Source organism: Fonsecaea pedrosoi (assembly GCF_000835455.1).
Source record: "Fonsecaea pedrosoi CBS 271.37 unplaced genomic scaffold supercont1.2, whole genome shotgun sequence".
NCBI lineage: Eukaryota > Fungi > Ascomycota > Eurotiomycetes > Chaetothyriales > Herpotrichiellaceae > Fonsecaea > Fonsecaea pedrosoi.
The window spans coordinates 4573747-4598549 of NW_013550614.1; the positions used below are offsets into that span (position 1 = coordinate 4573747).

Sequence of the window (24803 nt, forward strand, 5' to 3'; positions counted from 1 at the left end):
CACCACTCACACTACCGTCCCACAAGGTGTCGGCCTAGACACAAACACAAGACAAGATGGACCCGGAGGAACTCTATACCAAGCAAAGCTGTATTGGAGGGGGCAGTTTCGGAAAAGTGTACAAGGGAGTGGACAAGCGCACAGGTCAAGCGGTAGCCATCAAGGTCATAGATGTGGAAAATGCCGAAGATGAAGTCGAAGACATCATACAAGAGATATCGATCCTCTCGGAATTGCAGTCGCCATACGTGACAAAATACCACGGCTCATACCTGAAAGGCTCGGACCTGTGGATTATAATGGAGTTCTGCTCGGGCGGCAGTTGCTCAGACCTGATGAGACCAGGCCTGATCCATGAAGATTACATCTGCATCATCATTCGCGAACTACTCATGGGACTGGACTACTTGCATTCCGACAAGAAGCTGCACCGCGATATCAAGGCTGCCAACGTGCTTCTCGGCCAAAACGGACAGGTCAAGCTTGCGGATTTTGGTGTGTCAGGACAACTCTCAGCGACCATGACCAAGAAGAATACCTTCGTGGGCACTCCATTCTGGATGGCACCTGAGGTCATCAAGCAATCTGGCTATGATCATAAAGCGGATATCTGGTCCCTTGGTATTACAGCAATCGAATTGGCACAAGGAGAACCACCCTACGCCGACATACACCCCATGAAGGTTCTTTTTCTCATTCCAAAGAATCCCCCGCCGACTTTACAGGGAAATTTCTCTCGCACATTCAAGGACTTTGTCGAGCTCTGTCTCCGCCGAGACCCTAAGGAACGACCCTCTGCCAAAGAACTATTGAAGCATCCATTTGTCAAGAAAGCGAAGAAGACCACTTACCTAACCGAACTCATTGAGAGGAATGAGAGATACATGGCAACTCGCGGCAACCGTGTCTCCGATGACGAAGAAGACGAAGAACCCATCAGAGCGGCGGTTCATCAACTAGAGGATGAAGACCTCTGGGATTTCGGTACCGTGCGACCCGTGGGAGGTCGTGGGCCGGGACTTCGACCGATGAATGACTCTGCCACAAACGCAAGAGCCTCTGCAGATCCTGCAACCTCAGCACACAGCATATCAGACTGGGATGAAACAGTAAAGGTCCCCTCGTCGCCTCAGAAGTCGCCCGTCAAAGGCGCATTCCCAACCCCTGCAAAGGTACTACTACCCCCATCTCCGGTGAGAACAACAATCTCTGCTCCCAGCGAAAATAAGGCCCCGTCCGCGGTGTCCGTACCTTCCACCGCCCCGAAGACGCCAGCTGCTCGTGTAGCGACGCAAAATCCACCTGTGCCACCTCACAAAGACAGTCCTGGGTCGAATGAATACAACAAAGCATTCCAGGCTCAGCTGGCCAAAGAGATGGGATTCTTAAAGCTCGATGCCGAGAACAGCCCAAGATCGTCGCCGTCTCAAGGGCAGACTCCTCCAGGCAAGAAACCCCAAATGGTCATCCCTGAAATCCCGCCTTTCAAAGGCAAGCCAGGACGAGGTGAACCCGTCCAGAGGTCACAACAATCTACATCTTCCAGACCTGTCAGCCAACAACCTCTTCCACACTCCTCATCCATGCTCTCTGGTCAGTTAGCAGTAGGTCCAGCCTCGATTGCCAACCAACAGCCACTGCCGCCACTTACAACAAAGACAAACGTGTCCCAGACAACAACATCCAGCGCGAGTGGCACAGATGCACAAAGCCTCAAGCCAGACCCAAATCAAGAGCTCACCGCGCTCAATTCGGTGCTCATCCCGGCTCTTGAGGCAGCAATGCATCGTCGGACGTATATGTTGAAAGAACTTACACGAACAAGTAAGTTGAGCTCATCTGCGGCGACAGAATTGCACCAGCAGAGAGTACAAACACACGAAAGGGTTCGCAAACTTGCTGCCAAAGTAGCGGGTGTGTTTCACGAGATTCAGCAGTGCGATGAAGAATTCCCCGTTGGTATGGGAGGCGGAGTTACAGAGTTCCTGGAGGGTTTCTTGGAGGAAATCCTGGTGCGGGTCGAAGCGGCTGATGAGCCAGAGTCCAGCCCTACCAAAAAGGCATGAAAGGGTGAAAACTTTATGAGATGACTTTGATATGGTTTGATCGATGTATGTTTACAATACGAGGCAGAAATCCTCTGCTGAATGCCTTGCCTGGCGTATTAGCATTTCTAAATACGGTTCATTATTGAGCAATTGATATAATATTCAACGCCATACTCGTCGTATTCCTGTGGTGGGTCCTCTTGCACGAGTCGTTGTGCCCTGATTAGGGAAGAAGCACGAGTCATGACATTTGATGACGACGACGATCCCATCATGAAACGACGAACCCGGCGTATCAGCGAAGTGATGGCGCATGCATGCACGGCGACTCTCCAGGTGATGTCGCCAACTCGGTGAACTACATACCTACCATGTGGCGGCAACCAGGCTCCGTTTGCCTCTGTCCAACTCGACCCAGGAATCCATGATACTTGGGGTTCGCAGCTCACCACCGTCTTCGAATCTTAAACCTATACCTTCATTGACGTGATATTAGGAATGGCTACCAACACAACCCAAAGCAACCTCATCCGACTAGCTCCCCTTCAACTGGGAGAGCTTCCAGAACATCCCTCGCTGCCTTGCGCAGACAGCGCCCGTCCTAATCTCCTCCCCTTCCTGCTAACCCTGCTCGATGACGGTGCCGATTTCCTTGCGCCTGACAGCTTCTCTGCCAACTTCAGACACCACTCTATCAAGTCGGCACCCCCTAGTGAAGCCAAAGTCGAGGTGCTGACCTACTCCGTTGCAGCCAAAGAGTTGGAAGACATTGTTGACTGGGGTGCTTCCAAGAATACGACGGGAAATGCAACTCCAGCCGCTTATACTCGGCCTGGTCGAAGCAAGCCGCCCCTTAGGGTCCTGAGTGCCGGCGAACATTGGTGTGCTCGCAGATCGGTCCACAAGGATATCTCCTCGAAAGACACCAAATCTCCGGGAAACGCAAGCTGGAAGGAGTTCATCTTCGGCCTGCGCGACAACCACTCCAAACACGAAGAGGACTTTACACCCACTCTGTACGATGCGCATTGCGTGTGCACGTGGAACGAAGAGGTGAAAGATCTTGAATCGCAGGACAAGATTGTGGGGAAATCTGGCCAGAAGTATTCATGTGTCACCATGGCAATCTACGAAATGTGCCACGCAACACCACCGCCGACGAGCCCCCGCTGTTTCCCAGTGCTGGTTGCCACAGCCAGTATCACCTCAGATGAACTTCTTGCCGTCACCATCCCTGTCAACTTGGGCACGAGCGTGCACGATGCATTCTACTCCTCTGGTCGCAACACCCGCGAAGGCAAGACCTCACAGCAGCGAAAGTCGGTGGTGCTGGGAGTTTACACTGCACTGGAAATCGTCCGGCGGAAAGAGGGAGATGCCAACGTGGGGAAGAATTGGGGGGAGGTGGAATGGATCATGGCCACTGCGAGCGACGCCAAGGGTAATTTGCCAATGTGGATGCAGAAGATGAGCGTGCCGGGTATGATTTCCAAGGACGTGAGTTATTTCTTGAAATGGGTCAAGACCGTGCCAGAGAACGAGGTCGACAGCGTTAAAGTCGCGTGAAAGAAGGGAGATGGAAGCGGTGAATGGAAAGGCAACCAAAAGAAGGGGCTCAACGCCAGGGGATTCGTGTCTGTGTCAATATGGTCTTCCAACTGGTTCCTCGGTTTGACCCCGGCATTGCTCACGTCAAAATGTAAAGGCGACCTACCAAGCACGAAACGTCGCAGCTGGGCGCAAGCCACAGCCAGTCACACCTTCACGATCAGCCTGCAAAGGTGGAAAATGAGACACCAGAATCGATGCCAGACGAGGAGCCATGAGGCATTTGCAACCATACTTGGGCAATTGGGGCCACGACAAAGGGGATACTCGCAGTATGGTGACTGTAGACTGAATGAACGTGATCAAGGCAGCCCCGAGCATGAATTTGGTACGACATGCAGGTTTTCTGACAGGCACGCTGCAGCCCTACACAAGAGGACAGAGGAGCCACTTGATGCACGCCTGATGCATCCTCTTACAGTCCCTGTTGGCTTCCTGGAGAAATCATGTGGAGCAAGTAACAACCCAGGCATTGCTGCACAGAGGCCCGAAGTGTTGGGGACCGAACGATGAAGGGACTACTGTAGGCCAGCAGCATTGAACAAGACCGGTCTGGATCTCGACACATCCCGGTCATGGTCATACAACCTGTCGGGCGGCCGCGATCAAGCTTGGAGCGATGGCAGCACTTTGCTCTCACACAACTCCCTTTTCAGGCCCCCACGGGGGATTTACTTCTTTGTGCCTTGTTCGACTAGCCAATCGATGTTGGAGTTTCGTCCAATCTGCTCTGCCATTCCATTTGTCAGATTTTCCATCGAGGAGGGCAGCAGGCTAGCCCTGCAACAGACTAGAGTTCAAACTTCCACCAGCCTTATACAAACGATCAGCACTCTGGATGAGCAATGTGAATGTGATGGACATAGAACCTAGCTTCAGCCGGAATCCGAGCCTCTCCATCTTGATTTGCCAGGGAGCATTCAGCCAGCCAGTTGGGGGTATCGGACAACTACCTGCTTGCTGGTGCCACAGACAAGCTGTACTCTAAGACCAGACCAATCTATTCAGCCAGCCATCTGACGCAGCTCAACAACAAGGCTTCATCGAGCAATCAGTTGATAGCTTCGTAACTGCAGCTCCTGGCCTAGAAACCGGTTTCCTTGCGTAAGAGCCAAGGCTGCCAGGACGCCATCGCCTGCGGATCTGCTCAGCTCCCGCCCGAGCCTCGCAATTTGTTTGCTAAAGCCTCACCATCTTTTCCAAGCATCACGGTTCAGCTGAGTCCATACGATGCACCCCTTTCTAAGCCAAGGCTGCAGGGCACATGTGATCATCCTCCCGGCCTGTGCATGCTCGTGTTCACCTTTCCTTTTTCGACAACGCTACTCTATCCAGGGCACCAGCAAGCCAAAGGTCCAGCAGCGACACACACTGGGACACTGTCAAAGCGCACACTGGAACTTATCATTAGGTCCAGATCAAACATACCTGGTGAATGTCCATGCTTCGACTACCGGAATCTTTACCCCGGGCGTTCCGATCGAACATCCTGAAACACTCCGCAAGGCTGGGCTGCCAGTACCCCATGCACCTATACAGGTTTCTGTCGATGCTGGGCAGTCTCACTTCTGGTCGATCCCCTGCGGTAGACTCACCAAAGGCTGTCCAGGGCTTGTTTCCACATGTGAGATGACAACATGTTGTGGTCCAGCATTGGTTGGCTGTGCACATGATGCCCCTCTCGTGTTGCGTGGTGTCTAGAACTTTCATATGAGCATGATGCCTGTGACCGGTTTCCAGCCAAGCTACACTTGTGCAACGCACCATTCAGCCGTAGCTGAAGATCAAGGCCATGTCTGGATGTGAAGCAGGCTGGTATGAGAGATGTCTCGTCGAAAACAAGATCCTTAAAAGCTCAGACTTCCAGCGGAAGAAAGCCTGAATTCTTCTATCAAGTTGTTTCCTTTTCAGCCTGACCGTCGAGAATCTACCCGCCAAACCAACCCTCAAGTTGACTTTGTTTCGTATCCAACATGTCTGATGATATTGTTATCAATGGCCGGACCGTGGCCAGCTCTGATCTGCAGTCAGACGCTGCCGACTCGAACTATATCTTGGTTCGCACCAGCGGCAACCCTTTAAACAAGGCGCAGAAGACCGAACTCAAGGGCCTGGGAGTTGAAATCCAGGAGTTTGTCGGGAACGAAAACGACCAGCTGTATCTTTGCGGATACAAGCCCACGTCTTTGGACCAAGTCCGCCATCTGGACTACATCAGCTATGCCAATATCTACTCTCCCACCTTTGTGGTGCCGGACGTCCTGCAGTCTACTACGACCACACCAGCGTTGCGGACCAACGAGGAGACTGACGGCACCGTCGAAGTAGACGTCCTGCTTCACCACGACATCAAGGAGGCATCCGAGGACATTTTGAGCAAGATTGCAGAAGCCGGGAGCGTGCAGACGTCGGCCATCTCGGTCGAGCCAGGCTTCATCAGGGTCAAGGTTGACCCCGAGAAACTGGACAAGATCGCCGCTGTCGACGAGGTGCGGGTCATTCACCCGATCAACGAACGCCGCCTTTTCAATAACGTGGCTCGTGGCATCTTGCGCCTGGATGGGCAAAGTGGCAGCAACACGTCATACAAGGGAAAAGGCCAGGTTGTGTGTGTAGCAGACACCGGTTTCGACAAAGGCAGCCAGACAGACGTGCACGACGCCTTTCTCGGTCGTGTGAGGAAGCTCAATCCCTGGGGGCGGAGAAGGCTGAACCTTTCAGATGACCCAGATGGCCATGGCACTCATGTGTGCGGCTCCGTCCTGGGCAGCGGTCAGCATAGCTCACAAGGTCTGATCCAGGGTGCAGCCCCCGAGGCGACTCTGATCATGCAGTCGACATTCAGCGGTTTCGACTCGAGACGCCGATCTCAACTCGGAGGCATTCCAAACGACATTAGTCAACTGTTCGATGAAGGCTACAAAGCCGGCGCGAGAATCCACACAAACTCGTGGGGTACTCCGTTGTCAGCAACAGGCGTGCAAAACCCTTACGATGGTGGTGCCGAGAGTATCGACAAGTTCGTTTTCGAAAACCAGGACATGACCATCCTGTTCGCCGCCGGCAATGACGGGCAAGACTCGGACCTTGATGGCAAAGTCAACGAGCGCTCGCTTGGTGCTGAGGCTGCGGCCAAAAACTGTATTACTGTCGGGGCGTCTGAGAACAACCGCCCTGACCTCCAGTCTGGCGAGGCAGGCCGGGCCTACACATATGGCGGCTTCTGGCTTCGGGACTTCCCCAAGAATCCTCTGAAAGATGACCACCAAGCCAACAATCCGGAAGGGCTTGCAGCGTTCAGCAGCCGTGGACTAACGGCGGAGAATCGCATCAAGCCAGACGTTGTCGCCCCAGGCACCGCCATCCTCTCGGCACGTTCCAGAAACCAGAAATACGATGACGAAGTCAAGATCATGGGGGAGTCTGGTGATGATAGGTACATGTATCTGTCGGGCACGAGCATGGCCACGCCTCTGGTGGCGGGTTGCTGTGCCGTTCTTCGAGAGGCGCTGCTGGCCCACGGCTACCAAGATGAGCAGAATGGCGTCAAGAACCCCACGGGCTCGCTGATCAAGGCTCTGCTCATCAACGGCGCAGTGCCCATCAAGGGACAATACATGCCCAAGGAGGTCGGGGACGAGCCCAATCCGCATTCCGGCTTCGGACGTGTCGACGTGTCAACCTCGGTGGTCGACCCTGCCGAAAAGTCCTCGGGATATGAAATTGGAGCCATCGAGGAAGACGACGAGCCAGTCACGTTCAAGATCACGGTCCCCCAGACCGGCGGTCGCACCCTGAAGGTCACCCTGGTGTACGCCGACGTTGCCGGTGCCGCGCTGGCCAATGACCTGAACCTGCTTGCCGTTGCGGGCGGCAAGGAGCGTCATGGCAACCAGCAGGATCAAGAGTTCGACGTCGGCGCGACCAGGACCTTTGACCGCCGCAACAACGTCGAGCAGATCATCTGGGCCCAGATCCCGGGTGACGAGGTCGAGATTGTCGTCAAGCCGTTCCGTCTCTTTAGTGAGCGTGTGCCGTTTGCCGTGGCGTGGAGGTTTTATTAGGAGGTAACTTGAAGGAGGGACCTTGGTGTGTCTGTGTGTTCGACAGGTTGTCGAGCTGATTGTTGTTGTCTCTGTCCTCTGAAGGATGTGAGCAAACGAATTGATTGACTGATTTAAAAGTCAGCATTGATCCAATCCAATTGATCTATCTAGCTGATAGTCCAGGACGAGGAAAATCCGTCTTTCAGTACTCGCCAAGGACGATGCTATGCCACTGGGCTACCTCCCTACCTGTCTAAAGTATGGAGATAGGTATTATTATTCACTGCGTTCATTACCCAGCTTTCTGGTAGCTACCTGCCTACCTGCCTTCTACGTATCCGATGTGCATTACCTCGTACATGTAAACATGTTCTGTGTTCTGCGTTCTGTGTTCTCGTCTCTTGTCGCTAGTCTAGACTACCTACTTGCATACCTACCCAAGGTAAAGAGAACCTATTAACCATTGCCACTTGCCCCGTCATATCATCAATAACATTCATTACTAACATGCATATTTACGTATTCAATCACGAGACCTTTTTTTTTCCCGGGGGGGGAGGGCGAAACTTGGAGAAAAAAAGAAATCCGGGGGAAGGAAACAGACCAAGACGAGACATGAGGATGCACGATATGAGAGTGTATCGAAAAAAAAAAAAAAAGGACAAGGTCAAGCAAGGCTAAATCCAATCGGCACAAGTCAATAGAAACCCATCGGCGATGCCTGAAAAAAAATCAAACAGAAACCCCTTCGCGCGGCTTGAACTGCACGATCGGCCCCTCGCGGTCGCTGATCAGCCAGTCCTTCAGCTGGTATTCGGTGACCCTCTCGCGGCCGGGCTCGTTCCACTGGGGCCCGCCCTCGCCGCTGTGGTCGCCGGGCTTGAGGCGCGCGTCGAACAGCCACATGGCGCGCGCCACGGCGGTCAGCAGCTCCATGTAGGCCATGTTCTTGCCGACGCAGCCGCGCGGGCCCGACGAGAAGGCGTGGAACGCGCTGCGGCACACCTCGACCGACGAGGGCGTCACGGTGAAGCCGGCGACGCGGGACGACGTCTCGGCATCCTCGGCGATCCAGCGCTCGGGGATGTACGAGAACGACTTGGGAAAGTACCGCTCGTTGTGGTGGATGGCGTAGATGGGCACCCCGACCGTGGTCCCAGCAGGGATGTCGTGCCCGTCGATGCGCGCCCCGCCCGCCAGCACGAGTCGGTCCAAGAGGCCCGGCACGGGCGGCGTCATGCGCATGGCCTCGTCGACGCAGGCGCGCAGGTACGGCAGACTGGTCAGGCGGGCTGAGTAGCGGATATCCTCGACCGTGTCAAACGCGCCACGTACCTCGGTCTGCAGCCGCGCCAGCACGCGCTCGTCGCGCAGCAGGTAGAAGAACAGCCCCGACATGGCCGTCGAACTCGTGTCGCTGCCCGCTCCGATCAGCAGCGCCGCCTCGCCGATCAGGTCCTTGGGCATGAACCGGTCCCCTGTCTGCGGGTCCTTGGCGTGCAGTAAGTAATAGAAGAAGTCGCGCCGTCGGTCCTCCTCGGCTTTCTCTGCGTCTGACTTTTCCACGGCGAACCGCTGCTCCACGTATACAGACACGTCCTGTCGGAAGCGGACCTTGTTGAGCAGGATCTTCGACCGCATCAACTTCCCAATCACGGCGAGGCGGGCTGGTTTCATCAGCGGGAAGAGGAGTTCGCGGATGGGGATGAAGGCGACCTATTTTTTGAGACAAAATGTTAGTGCCGTTTCCACATTTTAAAGGAAGATGAGACAGAGTGAGAGAGACGGGATCTATCTTGAAGAGTAGGAGGGGTGGATTGGGAATTCTCTGGACTGCGAAATCCCACCAGGCCGAGACGCACCTGTTGTTGGAACCGAGAGCTCGAAAGGAGTAGTTCCGTGATATACGACGCCCCCGACTTCATGGCGTTGAAGCTCGCGCCGAAGCAGAGCTCGCCCAGCACATCGAGAGTCAGCAGGGTCGACCACTGTCCCATATCACGTTCTTTGCACCATGCCGCGGCAGGCTTCTCCTGTTTTCCTTCGTCGTCGCTATTGCTATCACTGGCCTGGCCGAGATAGGCGCACCATTTCCGAATTTGTTCGAGCATGTACTTGTCCAAGCTGTTCATAGCCCGGTCCGAGAAGGCGTTGTTGAGAAGCTTGCGCCGCGCGGCGTGGAGTTGGCGGTCCGAGATGACGTGTGTCGTGAGGCCCGGGTTGATCGTCTCACCCACGTGCGTCCAGCCCGTCTTGATCACGTTGGCTTTCCGGTCCGTGTAGATGTCGTAGAGGGCTTGGGCGGTGCGGAAGGATAGTTTGTCGGGCCCGAACCGGACGATGTCGCCTGTCAAGTTTCCAAGTCAGTGTCCCTGTGTTCTTTGTCATCCCCGGCGCCTCCATGTCTGTCTCTTTATCCGTCTGTCTGAACCAGCCCGACCACCAGCGTGTGTCTGGGTGTTTACTTACCATATTGCTCGTGTATCAGATGCAGGTCGATGTGCCTCCTCCCTTTCCAGGCGGACCTTGTTTCGCACCATTGTGTCAACTTCCACAGCAGAGGTCCGGGATACTTGGCCAGTGGGTGGAAGTATAGTCGATAGATGGCAAGACCAATAAACTGTAACAGCGTTAGATGTGATTAGACAGCAATGAGGAAAAAAAAGAGCGTTATTAGACAAGGAGGACTCACATAGACGACATTTGCTGCCGCGAGCACCGATAGCAAGTCTATCACCGAGAAGACGGCCATGGCTCTGTCTTTTACCTTGTAGTATTACCCAGAAACGATCGCTATGGTGAGAAAATATAGGGGTGAAACTCGAAGCACTACGGTAAGACCTTCAACGGACCGCGCGGAAAAGAGTGATCTGTCGTGCTTCTTATACCATTTCGCACACCATCATGCTACTCCTCCAGGTACCTGTCTACCTGAATCACCCACGGGATGGGGAGAGGGATTTTGCCATGTTCGGCTGACTGTCAGACTCCTTGGCTCAAGAGCGCTTCGGTCAATCATGAAGCGGCCGGGAGACTTGAATGAGAGAAAAAGGGAGCCGAATCCGAAAAGCCAAGGTGGAGATAGAGAGGTTGTGGTAATCCTTCACCATGTATACCCTATGAGCAGCCAGCTTGCTGGGCCTGGGTGATGTAACACTTCTCGAAATAGAGCTGCTGGACATTACTCGCACTCGACTTTACCCCAGCAGATAGAGATGCAACCCAGGGGTTCCCGTCTGAACTCGGATCTCCACTGATGAGAAGCCCACATTTTCCCAGGAGGGATTCTCTTATGTCGTCCGAAGCATTACTCGTACAAGTTGTGCTACTGATCGGCTGGGCGTGTTACAGGGGACAGGGTGGTTTGCGAAAGGGTTGGATGGTGTCCCACGCAAGATCCAGGCCACCACAAACAGACACACTGCACGTGTGGTGAGCAAAGCCGTTGTTCATCGCGTCGGATGTGGCGCGGCCTTGTATCAGCGTATCCAAAAGAGGCAAAGATTACAGCGCCATGACTGGCACTGCGCTCGCTTGGTAGATTTGGTTATAGTTTTTTTGCGGGCAGACCCAGGGGTGGTGACTTCAACATCAGCATTTAGTCACTAGCGGATGCCAGCGAAGAGACGAGACATCATGGTTGCAATGAAGGAAGGGGGGAAACGTGGATCCTAGAGACCCTCTACCTGATATAGTCATCCATGCTAGAATGGAGACATTTGCGCGAGTACCGGGTCCTTTTGTGCAGCTGCAGCCAGGCCGGTGCCGATGCTTGCACGGCTTCATCATCCGACCAAGATGTGATGAGAGCGGAGCATCCATGTTGTGGCATCCTCCACCTTCCCACTTAAGGGGACGAGAATACGGACCCGCGGCGGGTGGGGGCCAGGGGGGACGCTATTGGACTTATTTGGGAAGGTTCCGTCGATTTAAGAAGCTGGTTGAGTGATATGAATGGGCTCTGTGAGATCATCATACGCCTGTCAAGCGCAGGAAGGGTGAGTATGTAAGAGGCTTGATTCCGCTACACTCTGCCAAGGGGTGTCAGCAAGTCTTGCACGAGCAGGAAACGGTCAAGCGGCCGGGGAAATATGCCCAGTGAAACAATTTGCCGAGCCGCGAAGGAGGATGCAACCGCAATTTTCTGCGGGGCTATGAAGAAATTGCTGGGCGTATACGGAGAAGTTATTCATGATATCCGTTGAGTGAGCTGATGGTCTGTGAGGGAAACAAATTGTGATGGACGATGGTGGATGGCTGATGGGTGGCGATCAAAGCCTCGTGGCCATAACCACACCACCGTCATCGTTGACTCGGATGAGGCATTACATGTTTCGGCCATAGTGCTATCACCAGTATTCAAACCGAGATGACGGAGATATTGGATCTCATTGTACGAGATTCTCGTGCCTGGGCGTGGCTTCGAGACGTTGTAACACGCATGGCAACGATTGTGATTCGTCGGGAATTTATCCAGGCAAGGGCAGCATGTCAGCAATGATGCTGACCTGGAATAAGCGAGCGGGAAACAAGTTGACCTATCAAGGTGAAGAGGACCTGAGCTTCATTGAGAGACGAAGAGGGTGACAGGGATGATTTGGGTGTCTAGGTAGGACATCTTGAAAAGGCAATGACAAGAGACAGGAAACAAGAAAGAAGACAGTGGTGAGGGAAAGAAAATCACAGCCTCGTGAGCCTTGGCGAGACTGACGAGGCTGGAGAATCGAGTTTGTTATTGGCCAATCAGAATCATCAACCACGAAAGGGATCGAGCAGAAGAAGACCTTCTCCTTGTAGAAATATTCTAGAAATAAAAACGAACCGAATTTGAAATCGTCTAATTGGTGGGCTGATTCTCCCCCTCCATGTCCCTCTTCCAGGTGGGTGCCAGGTACGCCACTCTGTCTCTCCTCATCCTCCTCCCAAACTCTCCCATTTTCTCCAAAACCATCGGAAAAGGGTCAACAATGCCGTCGTCCACATCTACTGGGGCCCTATTTTTTTTTGCCCTTTACCCCAATTCCCTGCTTTTTGTCCGATCCCAGAGGATTACAGATTGATTTTGATTCGTGGTTCGCTCATATCAAACAAGACTGGACCAAGACTAGAACACATGGTGATTCTAACGCTTAGAATTCCTGCATCTTCTACGTATCCCGCGGACTAAAGTTGTTTGCTATACCACTGACACAGAGCCGCAATTCACACTTACATAAGACCTGGAATGAAAAACCTCCTTCAGTTATAATCTTTCTCCCCTACTCGACTTTCCTCACCAATCTCCTCGAAGCTGGGTAGCGGCGGTCTGCAAAAGATGGATTTATCAAAGATCTCAGGCCTAGGGTTCGTGGGATTAGGGGCCATGGGACTTCCCATGGCCGGCCACCTTGCTGCTAAGCTGCCCGAGAACGTGCACATGTACGTCTACGACATCAACCAGTCGAGTGTGGACCAGCTGCACCACGACTACCCGGAGAGAGTGACCAAGTGTTCGAGCGCGAAAGAGGTGGCGGATAAATCAGTGAGTGATGGCGGTTGAGAAGGAGGCTCAAGAGCTGAGGAACAAAGATCTTGCTAACGTGTCACGCGGGGAATACCAGGATGTCATCATGACAATGCTACCCGAAGGGAAACACGTCCGCCTGGTATATATGGAGGGTAGCGGCGACACGACCATCTGTTCCAGCGACGTCTCGGGGAAGCTGCTGATCGACTGCTCAACAATCGACACGGCCAGCAGCCTGGCAGTCAAGGACTATGTCAACCAGAAATTCCCCACAACGGCCTTCTACGACGCCCCTGTGAGTGGCGGCGTGGTGGGCGCGCAAAAGGGCACCATCGCCTTCTTCCTGGGCTGTGACGGCGCGGACCCGAACTTGTCTCAACTCACCCGCTTGTTGAGCCTGATGGGTAAGGAAGTGATCCCCTGCGGCGGCCCGTCCAAGGGCCTCGCGGCCAAGCTGTCCAACAACTATCTCTCGGGGATTATCGCCATCGCCGTCTCCGAGGCCATGGACATGGGGATGCGCTCGGGTTTGGATCCGCGGGTGCTGCACAAGGTCTACGGCGCGGGCACGGCGCAGAACACCATCTGTGACCGCTTCTGCCCCGTGCCGGGTGTGTACGCCGAGGCACCGTCATCCAAGGGATACACCAATGGTTTCAAGGTGCAGTTGATGCGCAAGGACTTCTCGCTGGCTCTGGAGATGGCCAAGCGCGTCGGCGCCAACAACGTCCTAGGCGAGGCTGGCCTAGCCACCTACGACGGCGCCAGCAAGGATCCCCGGTGCATGGATCTGGACTCTCGGGTAGTGTTTCGGTACTTGGGCGGAAACGAGAATTGGCAAAAGGACGCCGACGAGGCTACGGCCAGCAAGCTGTCATGATTTGATGATACTATACCAATGTTATACTGGGTACTTGGTCACGTATTACTTGGAATCTAGAAATAGAGAGTGTGTTCGGCAGGGAGAGACGGTAGAGCAAGGAGGATTGATATTCTGTCTCATTCTGGCTGTATGTAAACTCCCTCCAGCCTTGCCACTTTGCGGACATATCTATACATCGGTACCATCTAATCTTGTACTCGGTATACTGGTGACCATTCCGATCGTCTCTCGCTGCACTGCTACGATAATGGCTTGCTTACCTTGTGTCCAATCGCGTCGACCCCCAATCCTCTTTACCAACGTCCCTTTTCCCCCCTGACGTGTATGGCTCCCCTTTTCCACCATATTGCGTCCTTGCAAGCCTCTCGCCCTCTTCCCGTCGCCACCACCATTTGTTCCCGTTCCCTTTCCCACTATTCCACCCACCTTTTTCACACGAAAGGTTTTGCGCGTTGCTCGGTATGGTTGGGGAATGGGTTTCCGAAAGAATTGGAGAAAAGGGATTTTGGAGAAAGAAAAAAAAAAGTGCCGAGGCGGAGCGGCTGACTCGCCCCGATTACGGAGCACGGCACGATAATTGGATTCGGGTGGCATGGTGGGGTAACCAAACAGACACAGAGAGTAGGAGGGAGGGACGACGGACGCAAGACGAATGCGTGTCAATGGAATGAATTGTCTTCCTAGAGGGATGGAGGGGGAGGGGAAGAAGGAAAGGAAAAAGGTTTTGTCTTGTTTGGGCTTTTTTTATTCTTCCTTTTCTTTTTTTTGTTCTCTCTTGTAGTTTGCTAAAGAAAAGGTATATACATGCTGTAGGTTACATTGTCAGCAAACTAGTCAGAAAGCCAATCGATCACTCAGTCAGTCACTCCGTCGGTCAGTCCACTTTATCTCCAACTCGAGAGAGGAGTAAATAAAAAGAGAGACACTGACAAACTCCGCATAGACAATTCACAGAAGAAAAGAGAAGAGAAGCCAGAAAATACATTGAGCAGACAGTCAGACTCGGACACATCCCTCCTTCACAACCACAAGGCAAGCACCCCAGATCTATATCGACCGCCCCTCCCAATTCAATCCAAAACAAACATGTCTTCCTCAAACGCCCAAAAACCCACATCCAGCGTGGACCCAGCCCTGCGCCCATTCCACGAAGACCTCTTCCAGGCCGGCCTCAATGTGCGCCGGGCCGTGGTGGGCGATGCGTACGTGGACCGGGCACTGGCCAACGGGTCGACCGAGTTCTCGCGGGTTGGTCAGGAGCTGGTGACCGAGTTCTGCTGGGGCTACGCGTGGACGCGGCCGGGTCTGTCACGCCGCGACCGCAGCCTGCTCAACATCGGCATGCTGATGGCGCTGAACCGCGCGCCCGAGCTGGCCGTGCACGTCCGTGGCGCCCGCAACAACGGCCTCAGCGAGGAGGAGATCCGCGAGGCCATCATCCACGCCACCACCTACTGCGGTGTTCCCGCCGGCGTTGACGCTTTCAAGACCGCTGAGAAGGTCCTCAACGACATGGCCGAGAAGGGTGAGATGCCTAGACAACTGGCCGCCAAGAGCAAGGATGCTTGAATATGTTAGTAGGAGGCATACCATGCCCGCATTGTCGCGGTTCAAATGATGAGATGACGGGAAGAAAGGGAAAAGAATAGATGAGAAAGGGAACATTGGTGGATGGTGGACGGAAGAGGCAGAAAGAACCTGTGAAGACTGAACAGGCTGCTTCCCTGGTGGAGTGATTGGTTTGGAGGTCAGTACCTTCACATATATACCTCGTATATAGCCCCTGAACTGTCCATCTTTTCACTACTCTTGTGTTGATCAGACTTCCACTTCCACCTCGAGCCGCACCACGATGGCCCATTGTAACTCATCGGCCAACGCGATACCAGTCTCGCCAGTCAATTATTCCATTTGACCTTGGCCGTCTTCCCATTGCTGAGCTCATCCTCCACAGTTGTCCAGAAGAGCTGTCTCATCCTCATGGTTACCGTGGAATCACCTACCTGCTCGTTTGGAGGCCATGCAGCTGTCCCGCCCTTTAACCTGTATGCATCCTCCTCACTCCCAGACACGATCATTCCTTGGGTACGCAGACCGTTCTCGACCATGTGTTTGGAACGTACTCCCCCAGGCCCAGGGTGTTCGAAAGGTCTCTTGCCCTTGGACAATCAATGAACTGGCGGGAAAGGTCTGGTTCACGTCTTTGAGGGCTCTGAGGGCGGCATACCAGAGTGCTGCAAAGCTGGAGACTTACATTAGTAAGTCCCTACCACACGAGTTGCAACAGCCCTGAGTTGCAACACTTTTGTTAGGGTTCCCAGAGAGGCCACCGGTAGATATAAGGATATAGGTTGCTAGCCAATTGATAGATGGCAGCTACAGGAGGTGTAACACAGAAGTTATCCACAGCGTTGGGGGAGTCCTAGGTAAGACAGCTCCCAGCGTGCGATGAGTAGGGCGTGCGCTCTTGGCACATCCCAGGGTCATGTGAGGGACCCCAGAGAAGGCAGTGCAGGCCATGACAGACAGGCTGAGACGTGGGCGACTGCATCTGAAACGCATGCGGCATGCCAAGCCTGAATAAAGGGGTCGCGCAGGGGGAATTCCTTGGATACCTTGACAGCATGTTCTGAGCCTCAAAAGAGAGTATTTACTCAGTTCAACTCACGCCAATATGCCCCTCCTATCCAGCTAACCTCTTCCGTCATGTCGTCTCCAGTCTTCACCGACACGAATCTAGACTACGACGATGAATCATGGGACCAAAGTGTGCAGATTTACGATGCATGGAAGAGCAAGCGACCGAGGGCCATTTGCTCTGGTCAACGATGATTTCAGGCCTGCAAACGTCCTGTCAAACGCCGAATTTCAGGTCACAGGAGTAGTGGACTGGGAATTCACCTACGCGGGGCCCCGCGAATTCGCTTACAGTGCACCAGTCTGGCTTCTCCTTGAGCTGCCCGAGTACTGGCCGGATGGATTGGACGATTGGACGCACGTCTACGAGCAACGCCTTCCCATCTTCCTAACGGCAGTGCGTGAGAGCGAAACCGCGGCCATCAAGGGAGGGACATTGCGGGAAGACCAATGCCTCTCGCAATTCATGGACGACAGCTGGAAGACGGGTGATTTTTGGGTCACTTATGCGGCAAGGCGATGCTGGGCGTTCGACATGGTCTATTGGGCCAAGATTGATAAAAGGTTTTTTGGAGTCGGGACCGTCGATGATCGCCTGGAACTTTTGACGATGGAGGAGAAAACAGAATTGGACCAGCTGCTGAACAGGATGTTCAAAGCAAGTACTTCAGGAGATGGCGATGGGTTTTGTCAAAGTGGATGACAGGTGTCTTGGATCACTTCGTCATTTCTTGACGTCTGCAGGCTTGATCGACTTCCTCGGCGCATGGTTTTACCCTTCTACTGAAGAGCACGCGCCTTTGCCACAGCGGGAAAATACTGATCAGGGTGTGTACAACCCGAGCCGGTGTCTGCAAGACTCCAATGATGATATAGCTAGCTGTGTTAGCTCACGGGATGGTATCACAAGGAAACCCTGAGGCTTTGCCTGAGCCAGGACCAATACCAATCAATAACACGACCTTTGCCAGGTTCGAGCGGCTCAAGGGAGACCCCTTGACATTGCGAAAAGAAATAGCCGGTGTATCACAGGCAGAAATGCAGCACAATCGGCGAATGGGACGTCAGAACCCGTCAAACCACCTTCATTCTTCTGGACCGCATTCTCTTGACTCGGTTTCGAACCATTTTGTTCTTCCACCATTCTATATCAACGTCGACAACGGACAACGTTTTGAGCTTCAATCAATACCGTTGCAGCTTGGTCCATTCCATCCGCGGCCAATTGATTAACCGCAAAACCTCCCCAAGAGGGTAGGTAGGACAAGTGTGGGAGGACAAGTAACAGGTCCAGTCTTGCTGACAGAAAGACAAACAGGACACCTCCTTTGTCCACTGAATCATGTCTCGCGAAGAGACCAACTTTAACATCGATATCTCAAAAGAGGATGCTAAAAGTCTCTAGAATCAGGGCAAAAGCTCTCAAAGGGCTCGAGGTCAATATGCTGGCAGTGGGAGTCTTGACGAGATTCGACTTCCGCGCAAAGAGGAAGAGAAACTGATGATTGTCTTGTCTCTCTGGCTCTCATGACGGACCATGACAATCACACTGGATGGCTTCCCACTGTCCTCGTCAAAGCATGCTACAACATGGCAGTAGGGAGAAATAGATTCCGTCCCTTGGTCGATAAATGGTCACACTATTCTAACCTATGTGCCTATCTATGTACGTACATACTTGTCGTATCTCTACTCCTATTTTCCGAGCCCGACTAACAAGGAATTAATGTAAGAAGCGTGCCACTCATGCCTACCCTCGTTCCTGATCGCAGGCGCCCCCTTCTCTACCTCTTATGATACCAGCTTCTGGGGACCGTAGCCTCTCTTGCTCTCTCACGTTTTCGCTGTCGCTGGAGAAAGCTGTGGGTTGGGAGGAAAAACGCTTAGTGTGGGGAGATAAGACCGTCGCCATTCAACTGCGAGGCAAGAAGATTGGAAAGAACAGAGAGACGTCGGTCATCTCGATCTATTACAGCACACCTACCCAATCGGGCAGATTAGAATCAAGAAAGGGACATGATGTTTCTCGCCTCTGTTCTTCGATGCCATGCCCGACGAGGCTCAACACCACTTCCAGTCCCATGTGAGATCCAGTGTCTTGTCAGACCAAGAGGAACAGGAAAAGACAGACGAAGAGAAGGTCACTGCTTGGGTTGTTTTAATATTGTTTTAATTTTTCATTTTCTTTTCTCTTAGAAACTATTGCTTTTGTGGTAAATTTTGTTGCCTTGAAAACACAAATATCTCGGACCACGGACTCGGAACTCGCCTTCGCTAAATATGCTCATGCTGCTGGAAGATCGCGCCAAAAGAGATAGAAACCGTATAGACACACCATGTATATATATCACAATTTCGCCTTTCCTGCCCAAGAAAAAAACAGAACTCGTACATGGACTCCGATGGTTGGTTTTTGGATTCATCCTGCTTGTTGTTCCCTCTGTAGCTTTTTTTCTACTCCTCTACCCTAGCGAACTGTGGCGGGATAGAGTATAATTATCCCATGTGAGATGAATGAGGTGTGCCGCCTACACCGCTTCAGCGGCCATTATGTCTCGGGTCTTGGTCTCCTGGACAGGCGGTGCGCCTCGATCCGTTATCCCCTCGCTGTTGCTCTCGACTTGGGCCTTTGCGCGCTCAAAGTCGACCGACGTCGCTGCCGTGGTGGCTTTGGCACGCAGGGCACTTCGGATCTCGGCCACGGACCGGTCATTCCACAGCTCGTAGTCGCTCATGCTCAGCGGGAAGAGCACCTTGTTGTTCGCGGCGGTGATGAAGCCCTCGGTATTCGGCGCCGGCATGCTCGTCAGCACGTCAATGTCGGACGCCAGTTCACGGCAGTAGTCGTCGAGCGGCAGATCGTTGACGTCGACGCCAAAGGGGTTCTCAATCTCGTACCCGATCGCCGCCAAGCCCAGGATGATGTACGCGGCCAGCACCACCCCGAATATCGTCACCCACCCGAGCTTGCTGTAGATCTGGAATGGCAGCGTCAGGATGTACACCCACGTGATCTGCGAGATGGAGATCGAGTACGCGATCGGCACCGGCGTGTTCAGCACCCGTTCCGTGCCCGTCAGGATGTCGGCGAGCTGCGCGATGCTGTTCATCACCGTCGTCTGGTGGATCGGCAGCGTCAGTTGCCCGTTGCTGCACACCTCGTCCAGGTACGCTCCCAGGTAGTTGAGGATCTCGAGCGGCAGGTTGCCCAGGTTGTCCCGCGACCGCTTGATCAGCTTGCGCGGGTTCGACTCGGCGAACGACACCCCCAGGTACTGCCCGGCGGCTTTCCACGAGCTGGCTCGCTTGGGTTGCAGCTGGCTCTGGTCCGCCTCACTGGCCAGGGTGTGCAGGTTCCCAATCAGCGGTTGTAAATCCGGGTAGTCGGTTGAGGGCTCAAACCGGAGTCGGTGCTTCAGGGCCACGGCGAAAGCATTGATGAGGTTCAGCGCGGTCAATTTGGCCAGTAGCTCCGACTTGCCCTGTTCCTCGCTCATGGAATGTCGCTCCTTGGTGTGAATCCAGATGATCCTCGCCAGATTCCTCGATGTCACAATCAACTGTGCCCAGTATTTCCGCCCCTCGCTGTATCTTTCATAGGCCGTCGTCGACCGGAACGACAACGCCAAACTGACCACGAAACCGGTGATGGTGAGGAGGACCGAGTCAAACACCAGCTCGTACACAAACTTGTTGATGCAGGTGAACAACGTCGCCCAGCCGGCCACGAACGCGAGCGGCAGGATCATCTTGGGCAGCACACTACCGTGCAGACGCGCAAACCAGGGCCATTTGGAGTGGTGGTTCATGTCCCGGGGTCCGACAAAGAGGTCTTCGATATCGAGTGAGGTGTGTGTGGGAGCTCGGAGTGCCAGTGGTTTGAAGTTGGTTACTCGACCGGGAGAGGCCATCGTCTTCGGGTCGTACGAGGACGTTGAAGATCCGAAGTCATTAACCTCGAGTTTGAGGTTCTTGGGTGTCCCCGGTTTAGCCATGTCGAACAGGTGAGCTGAAGACGCTGTATAGTAGGATTATAGCCTCCGCAGGTACAGGTTCGACAGAACTTGTGTTTTGTAAGGTGGCAAAGAGATATTAACGAGAGCGGTGATCAACACCCATAGAAAGGACAAACACACAGGGCAGAAAAGCAACAACGATGGCAGAACAACAGCTTTCAACGGATCGGCAGGGAGAGAAGAATGAGACTTTTGACTAGGGACTGCGGTGTAAGAAGAGAAAAAGAACAACGGTTAAGGCTGCGACACGAGAAACATAACCCTGGTGAGGCACTTTAGTCCATGTCTTATGTAACTTTGGCATCCCCTTCCTGGTGCTTACTCCGTAGGTACCAGTGCGGATGAGAAACGAAGTGCTGCATCCACCTCGCATAGCATGGTCGACTTCCCCGAGAAGACTATAGCACCATGGGATACCCACTGGGGGCCGACTAGGTAGCGCCATTGAGGGGTGTGCTGGGGTCGAGAACAGAGGAAATTTGTCGAACACGAATAGCCAAGATGTCGAAAAGAGTCTGGAAACTGGAGCTGAAATGGAGCTGAAACATGACCATAGCCAATTGTCCCGGAATGCAGAACGCTCATTGCCTGGAACATTATTCAGTCTTGAACGTTGGAACACACGCCGTTGAGCAGAACTGGTCAACGGCCTGCATGATTCCACCCGGGCAATTGCAACGCAGCGTGCCTTGAAACAAGGAGTACATTAAAGAAAGGACCAAAGAGGCAAGGGACAAGACTTGGTATTGAGTGCCTCGTATTGGTAGTTGGTTCAACGGTTAGGGGGCAAAACTCAAGCTTCTGGGTGGGCGGCGGTTCCCCTTGTGTCGAAGAAAAGACGGAAAGGTGCTTTGCCTCGTCCTGGTACAGTGGTACTTGGCTTTGCCAATGGGCTTCTGTGATGTGTGATCGAGAAAAGGGAGGGAATTGACCACACGGCCAGGCCAGCCAGCCCAGGTTCCACTCAGCTGTTGGTCTCCATGGCGGAATCGGGATGCCGGTACCAGCCGAGGGTCTGGAGGGACTCGCAATTAGAAACGAAAAAGGGCATTCGCTTGCAAGTCCGCTGTCAGTCAGTCCGTAACAGGAGCCCAATGCTGGTGGTTATGCAGTTGAGCGGCCTGACTTCGTTCAATATGTACCTCGTTGTCTGCATTCTGCTGAGCTGGTCAACATCAGCTGCTGCAAGTCTGACATCAGACATTGTAAGAGAAGGATTGCCAGTACGAATAGGACATGTGTGCAATGTGCCACCGGGACAGTGGCCAGCAGTGTTCCTTGTATAGAGAGAAAATCTTCTCGATAAATGGTGGAAAGACGTCTGGGGTGCGGATTTGTTATAGCAACCAGATTCTTCCATCTCTTGAGTACAGCTTCTCAGTTACGGGTTGAGCATTCACAAAAGATCGACACAGATCATTTTCTCTGCTGTGCAAATGGGGGATTTCGGAGGGGTTTGGAGGATCAGGGCCTGTTTCCGGCCCTCTCCTGGCCCCCTTGGGATCGTGAAAGAGTTGATGAAAAAGGGGGCGTAGCTGATTCCAGCTGCAGAATATGAAGCGGGTGGGAGGAACTGACACTTCGGTAGCTTGTTGCGCAACGCATCTTTTCATTCGCAGGAGGCAAAGGAACAAAGGAGGAGGAGGATGGACCGTTGAACTTGCCCTTTTCGTCCTTTGTCTATACAACTAAAACCCTCGACTACAAACGCATCCTTGACAACCTCACCGGCGCTCGTCTCATCTCATCACTCGTTACTCGTCGCTTCAGGCCACCCTCGTTTTATTATGATGCAAATATCGCTATTGTCACTCGCTTGGAGGTGACACATTCTTTCTTTTCTAACTTTTTACCCCAATCTATGTCCTCCCTCTGCCATCCCGTCCCTCACCACTGGTCCCCCTCCCTGTGACGATCACCATGCTCTTCTCTGCGCCCACGCGGCTCAACTTTATTGTCGTCGGTCTCGTCATTACCGCTTTTATCCTGTTCTATAGCTCCTTTCGCCCTCCCCGCCCCGAAGCGCAAGATGTCCTTGATTCTGCAGACGCTGACGCAACCCCTACCCTCCTCGAGGCCTCGCAAGCGTATTCTCCTCCCAGAAAGACCCAGACCGACGAGGTAGCGTACCGGGTTCAACCAGATGACTTCGCCCCTCGAGTGCAGAATGAAACACTGGGCTTTCAAGAGATATACATGATTTCATTACCTGGAAGGACGGACAAGCAAGATGCTTTTGCCATGCAAGCAGCCTTCTCCGAAATCTCTTATACACAAGTGGATGGAGTGTACGGTCATGAAGTTCCTGTCAAGGCACTACCTCACGTATGTTGCCGGACGGAGAAAACACATTTTGAATGATTGCTAAACAGTGAGCAGACCATGAGCCAAAGTGCCAATGTCATCGGTTGTTGGCGCGCACATTTGAATGTCTACCAGAAAATGGTGCACGACAAAGTTTCATCAGCTCTGATCTTTGAGGATGACGCCGATTGGGACGTCTCCCTTAAAGAGCAACTGGTCCAGTTCGCCCGAGGCTCGAGATTCATCACCAACACTTCAGAGGATGCATTTTCCCATTCGCCGTATGGGCATGATTGGGATATACTGTGGATTGGACACTGCGGCACCTGGGTTCTTCCAGCCGACAACCGTCGATTCTTTGTCATCCCAGACGACTTCACCGTCCAGCCGCCTGAAGCTCGCGTCGATAATGTCGACCAACCCGACATGAGTCACTGGGAAAGTGGCCCTCATGGCAACAACCGCACGAGAATAGTCTTCCATTCAGAAGGAGGAGTCTGCACGGCGGCATACGCCATTTCCCAAAAAGGCGCACGGAAAGCTCTCTACTACCTCTCCATGATACCCTACAACAGCCCAGTGGACTGGGGTTTGGCCACTCTGTGCAAGAACAAAGAGTACGAGTTCAACTGCGTATCACCATGGCCGCAACTTGTCGGGGTCTCCCGACCAACAGCGAACACGGCCAAGTGGAGCGACATCGGATATGGTCCGGACTCGGAGAGAGTGGTCGAGGAAGGGAGCTCGCTGCATCTGGTCTATCCCATGCGGCAAAACATTCCCAACTTCCTGCATGGAAAAACGGTATTCCGCAGTCAGTATCCTGACATCGCACCACCGATGAGTATCAAGGAGATTGGGAAGGCGGTTGGTCACGTTGAAATTCTGGAACCTCAGCCTCTACCCGAACACGGATGATTCGGGACAAGGAAAGTTTCGTCCTTGAGCACCACTTGAATACCGCCGGAACTCGACTTTTTGACTGCACAGTCGTTCGTACCAAAACCTCCAACTCATTGATGGTGGTCGCCGAACGAAGCCGCCGCTATACACCAGTCACAAGCACGACGTCGAGTTGCCACGTCTGCAGGCAGGTCAGACTCCTTGAGCGACATCCCACCTCACCTTCAGACCGGCTCTGTTGAGTGTGGTGGAGTCTGTGCAGTCTGTGCGAGTTCTAGAAACACGGCAAAGCCCCCTGCCGCTCCCGCTCACCGCACCCGCCTCGAGACATGATGCACCCCGAGCTTGCAGCTCGCCAGTCTGCGCAATACCCGGTCGGCGATTGAATTGCACCATATTGAAATCTCGGGTCGTCTTGGGTATATTTGAGATCCGACAGCCGTAGATGATTCCGGCTAGGCGAAAAAGTTTGGACAAAGAACCTTTTGGATTTTTTTTTTCTATAGTCGAGCGATACCCCTTTTCTTGGTTTAGGTGCAGCAATTGACGATTTCTACGCGGTACTGGTGTCTGAATAATCGTGGGCTGCGCTCTTCGGGTATTCTCCTATCACGGCTTTGTTCCCCTCTCTGACACGTAGAGACGAGAGACGCGTATGGGAAAATCTACCCGGTAGATCGGTGATCGATCGGTAAACACAAACTAGGCAGGATGAGTGTCTAGTCCATTCCTGTGATTGGGACCCTGGACTTTGCTAATTATGTGGTCGATTTGCGAGGTCCGAAACTCCCCCCTTTGGACGCAGGGATCAGGGATCAAGTCTGTTGCGCAACCATTCGGCCTGTGCCTGCG

General features: G+C 53.4%; 9 protein-coding genes across 9 annotated transcripts; 7 read left to right on the forward strand and 2 right to left on the reverse strand.

The window, feature by feature from the left end:
* Positions 1 to 56: 56 nt before the first annotated feature.
* Positions 57 to 2066, forward strand: Z517_03628 (uncharacterized protein; the record flags this gene model as incomplete). Its single annotated transcript, XM_013432732.1, has 1 exon — positions 57 to 2066. One exon carries the CDS (start codon positions 57 to 59, stop codon positions 2064 to 2066), a length of 2010 nt encoding a protein of 669 aa, XP_013288186.1.
* Positions 2067 to 2546: 480 nt separating this feature from the next.
* On the forward strand, positions 2547 to 3614 carry Z517_03629 (uncharacterized protein; the record flags this gene model as incomplete). The annotated part of the gene is made up of 1 exon (XM_013432733.1): positions 2547 to 3614. The coding sequence occupies one exon, from the start codon at positions 2547 to 2549 to the stop codon at positions 3612 to 3614; it is 1068 nt and encodes a 355-aa protein (XP_013288187.1).
* A 2015-nt stretch (positions 3615 to 5629) lies between these two features.
* On the forward strand, positions 5630 to 7720 carry Z517_03630 (uncharacterized protein; the record flags this gene model as incomplete). The annotated part of the gene is made up of 1 exon (XM_013432734.1): positions 5630 to 7720. One exon carries the CDS (start codon positions 5630 to 5632, stop codon positions 7718 to 7720), a length of 2091 nt encoding a protein of 696 aa, XP_013288188.1.
* Positions 7721 to 8434: 714 nt separating this feature from the next.
* Positions 8435 to 10454, reverse strand: Z517_03631 (uncharacterized protein; the record flags this gene model as incomplete). The annotated part of the gene is made up of 4 exons (XM_013432735.1): positions 8435 to 9418; positions 9565 to 10049; positions 10172 to 10322; positions 10395 to 10454. 4 exons carry the CDS (start codon positions 10452 to 10454, stop codon positions 8435 to 8437), a joined length of 1680 nt encoding a protein of 559 aa, XP_013288189.1.
* Positions 10455 to 13016: 2562 nt separating this feature from the next.
* On the forward strand, positions 13017 to 14088 carry Z517_03632 (uncharacterized protein; the record flags this gene model as incomplete). The annotated part of the gene is made up of 2 exons (XM_013432736.1): positions 13017 to 13223; positions 13303 to 14088. 2 exons carry the CDS (start codon positions 13017 to 13019, stop codon positions 14086 to 14088), a joined length of 993 nt encoding a protein of 330 aa, XP_013288190.1.
* A 1089-nt stretch (positions 14089 to 15177) lies between these two features.
* Positions 15178 to 15660, forward strand: Z517_03633 (uncharacterized protein; the record flags this gene model as incomplete). Its single annotated transcript, XM_013432737.1, has 1 exon — positions 15178 to 15660. One exon carries the CDS (start codon positions 15178 to 15180, stop codon positions 15658 to 15660), a length of 483 nt encoding a protein of 160 aa, XP_013288191.1.
* Positions 15661 to 16840: 1180 nt separating this feature from the next.
* Z517_03634 (uncharacterized protein) lies at positions 16841 to 17431 on the forward strand (the record flags this gene model as incomplete). Its single annotated transcript, XM_013432738.1, has 1 exon — positions 16841 to 17431. The coding sequence occupies one exon, from the start codon at positions 16841 to 16843 to the stop codon at positions 17429 to 17431; it is 591 nt and encodes a 196-aa protein (XP_013288192.1).
* Positions 17432 to 19256: 1825 nt separating this feature from the next.
* Positions 19257 to 20723, reverse strand: Z517_03635 (uncharacterized protein; the record flags this gene model as incomplete). Its single annotated transcript, XM_013432739.1, has 1 exon — positions 19257 to 20723. The coding sequence occupies one exon, from the start codon at positions 20721 to 20723 to the stop codon at positions 19257 to 19259; it is 1467 nt and encodes a 488-aa protein (XP_013288193.1).
* A 1941-nt stretch (positions 20724 to 22664) lies between these two features.
* On the forward strand, positions 22665 to 23966 carry Z517_03636 (uncharacterized protein; the record flags this gene model as incomplete). Its single annotated transcript, XM_013432740.1, has 2 exons — positions 22665 to 23069; positions 23124 to 23966. 2 exons carry the CDS (start codon positions 22665 to 22667, stop codon positions 23964 to 23966), a joined length of 1248 nt encoding a protein of 415 aa, XP_013288194.1.
* Positions 23967 to 24803: the final 837 nt, after the last annotated feature.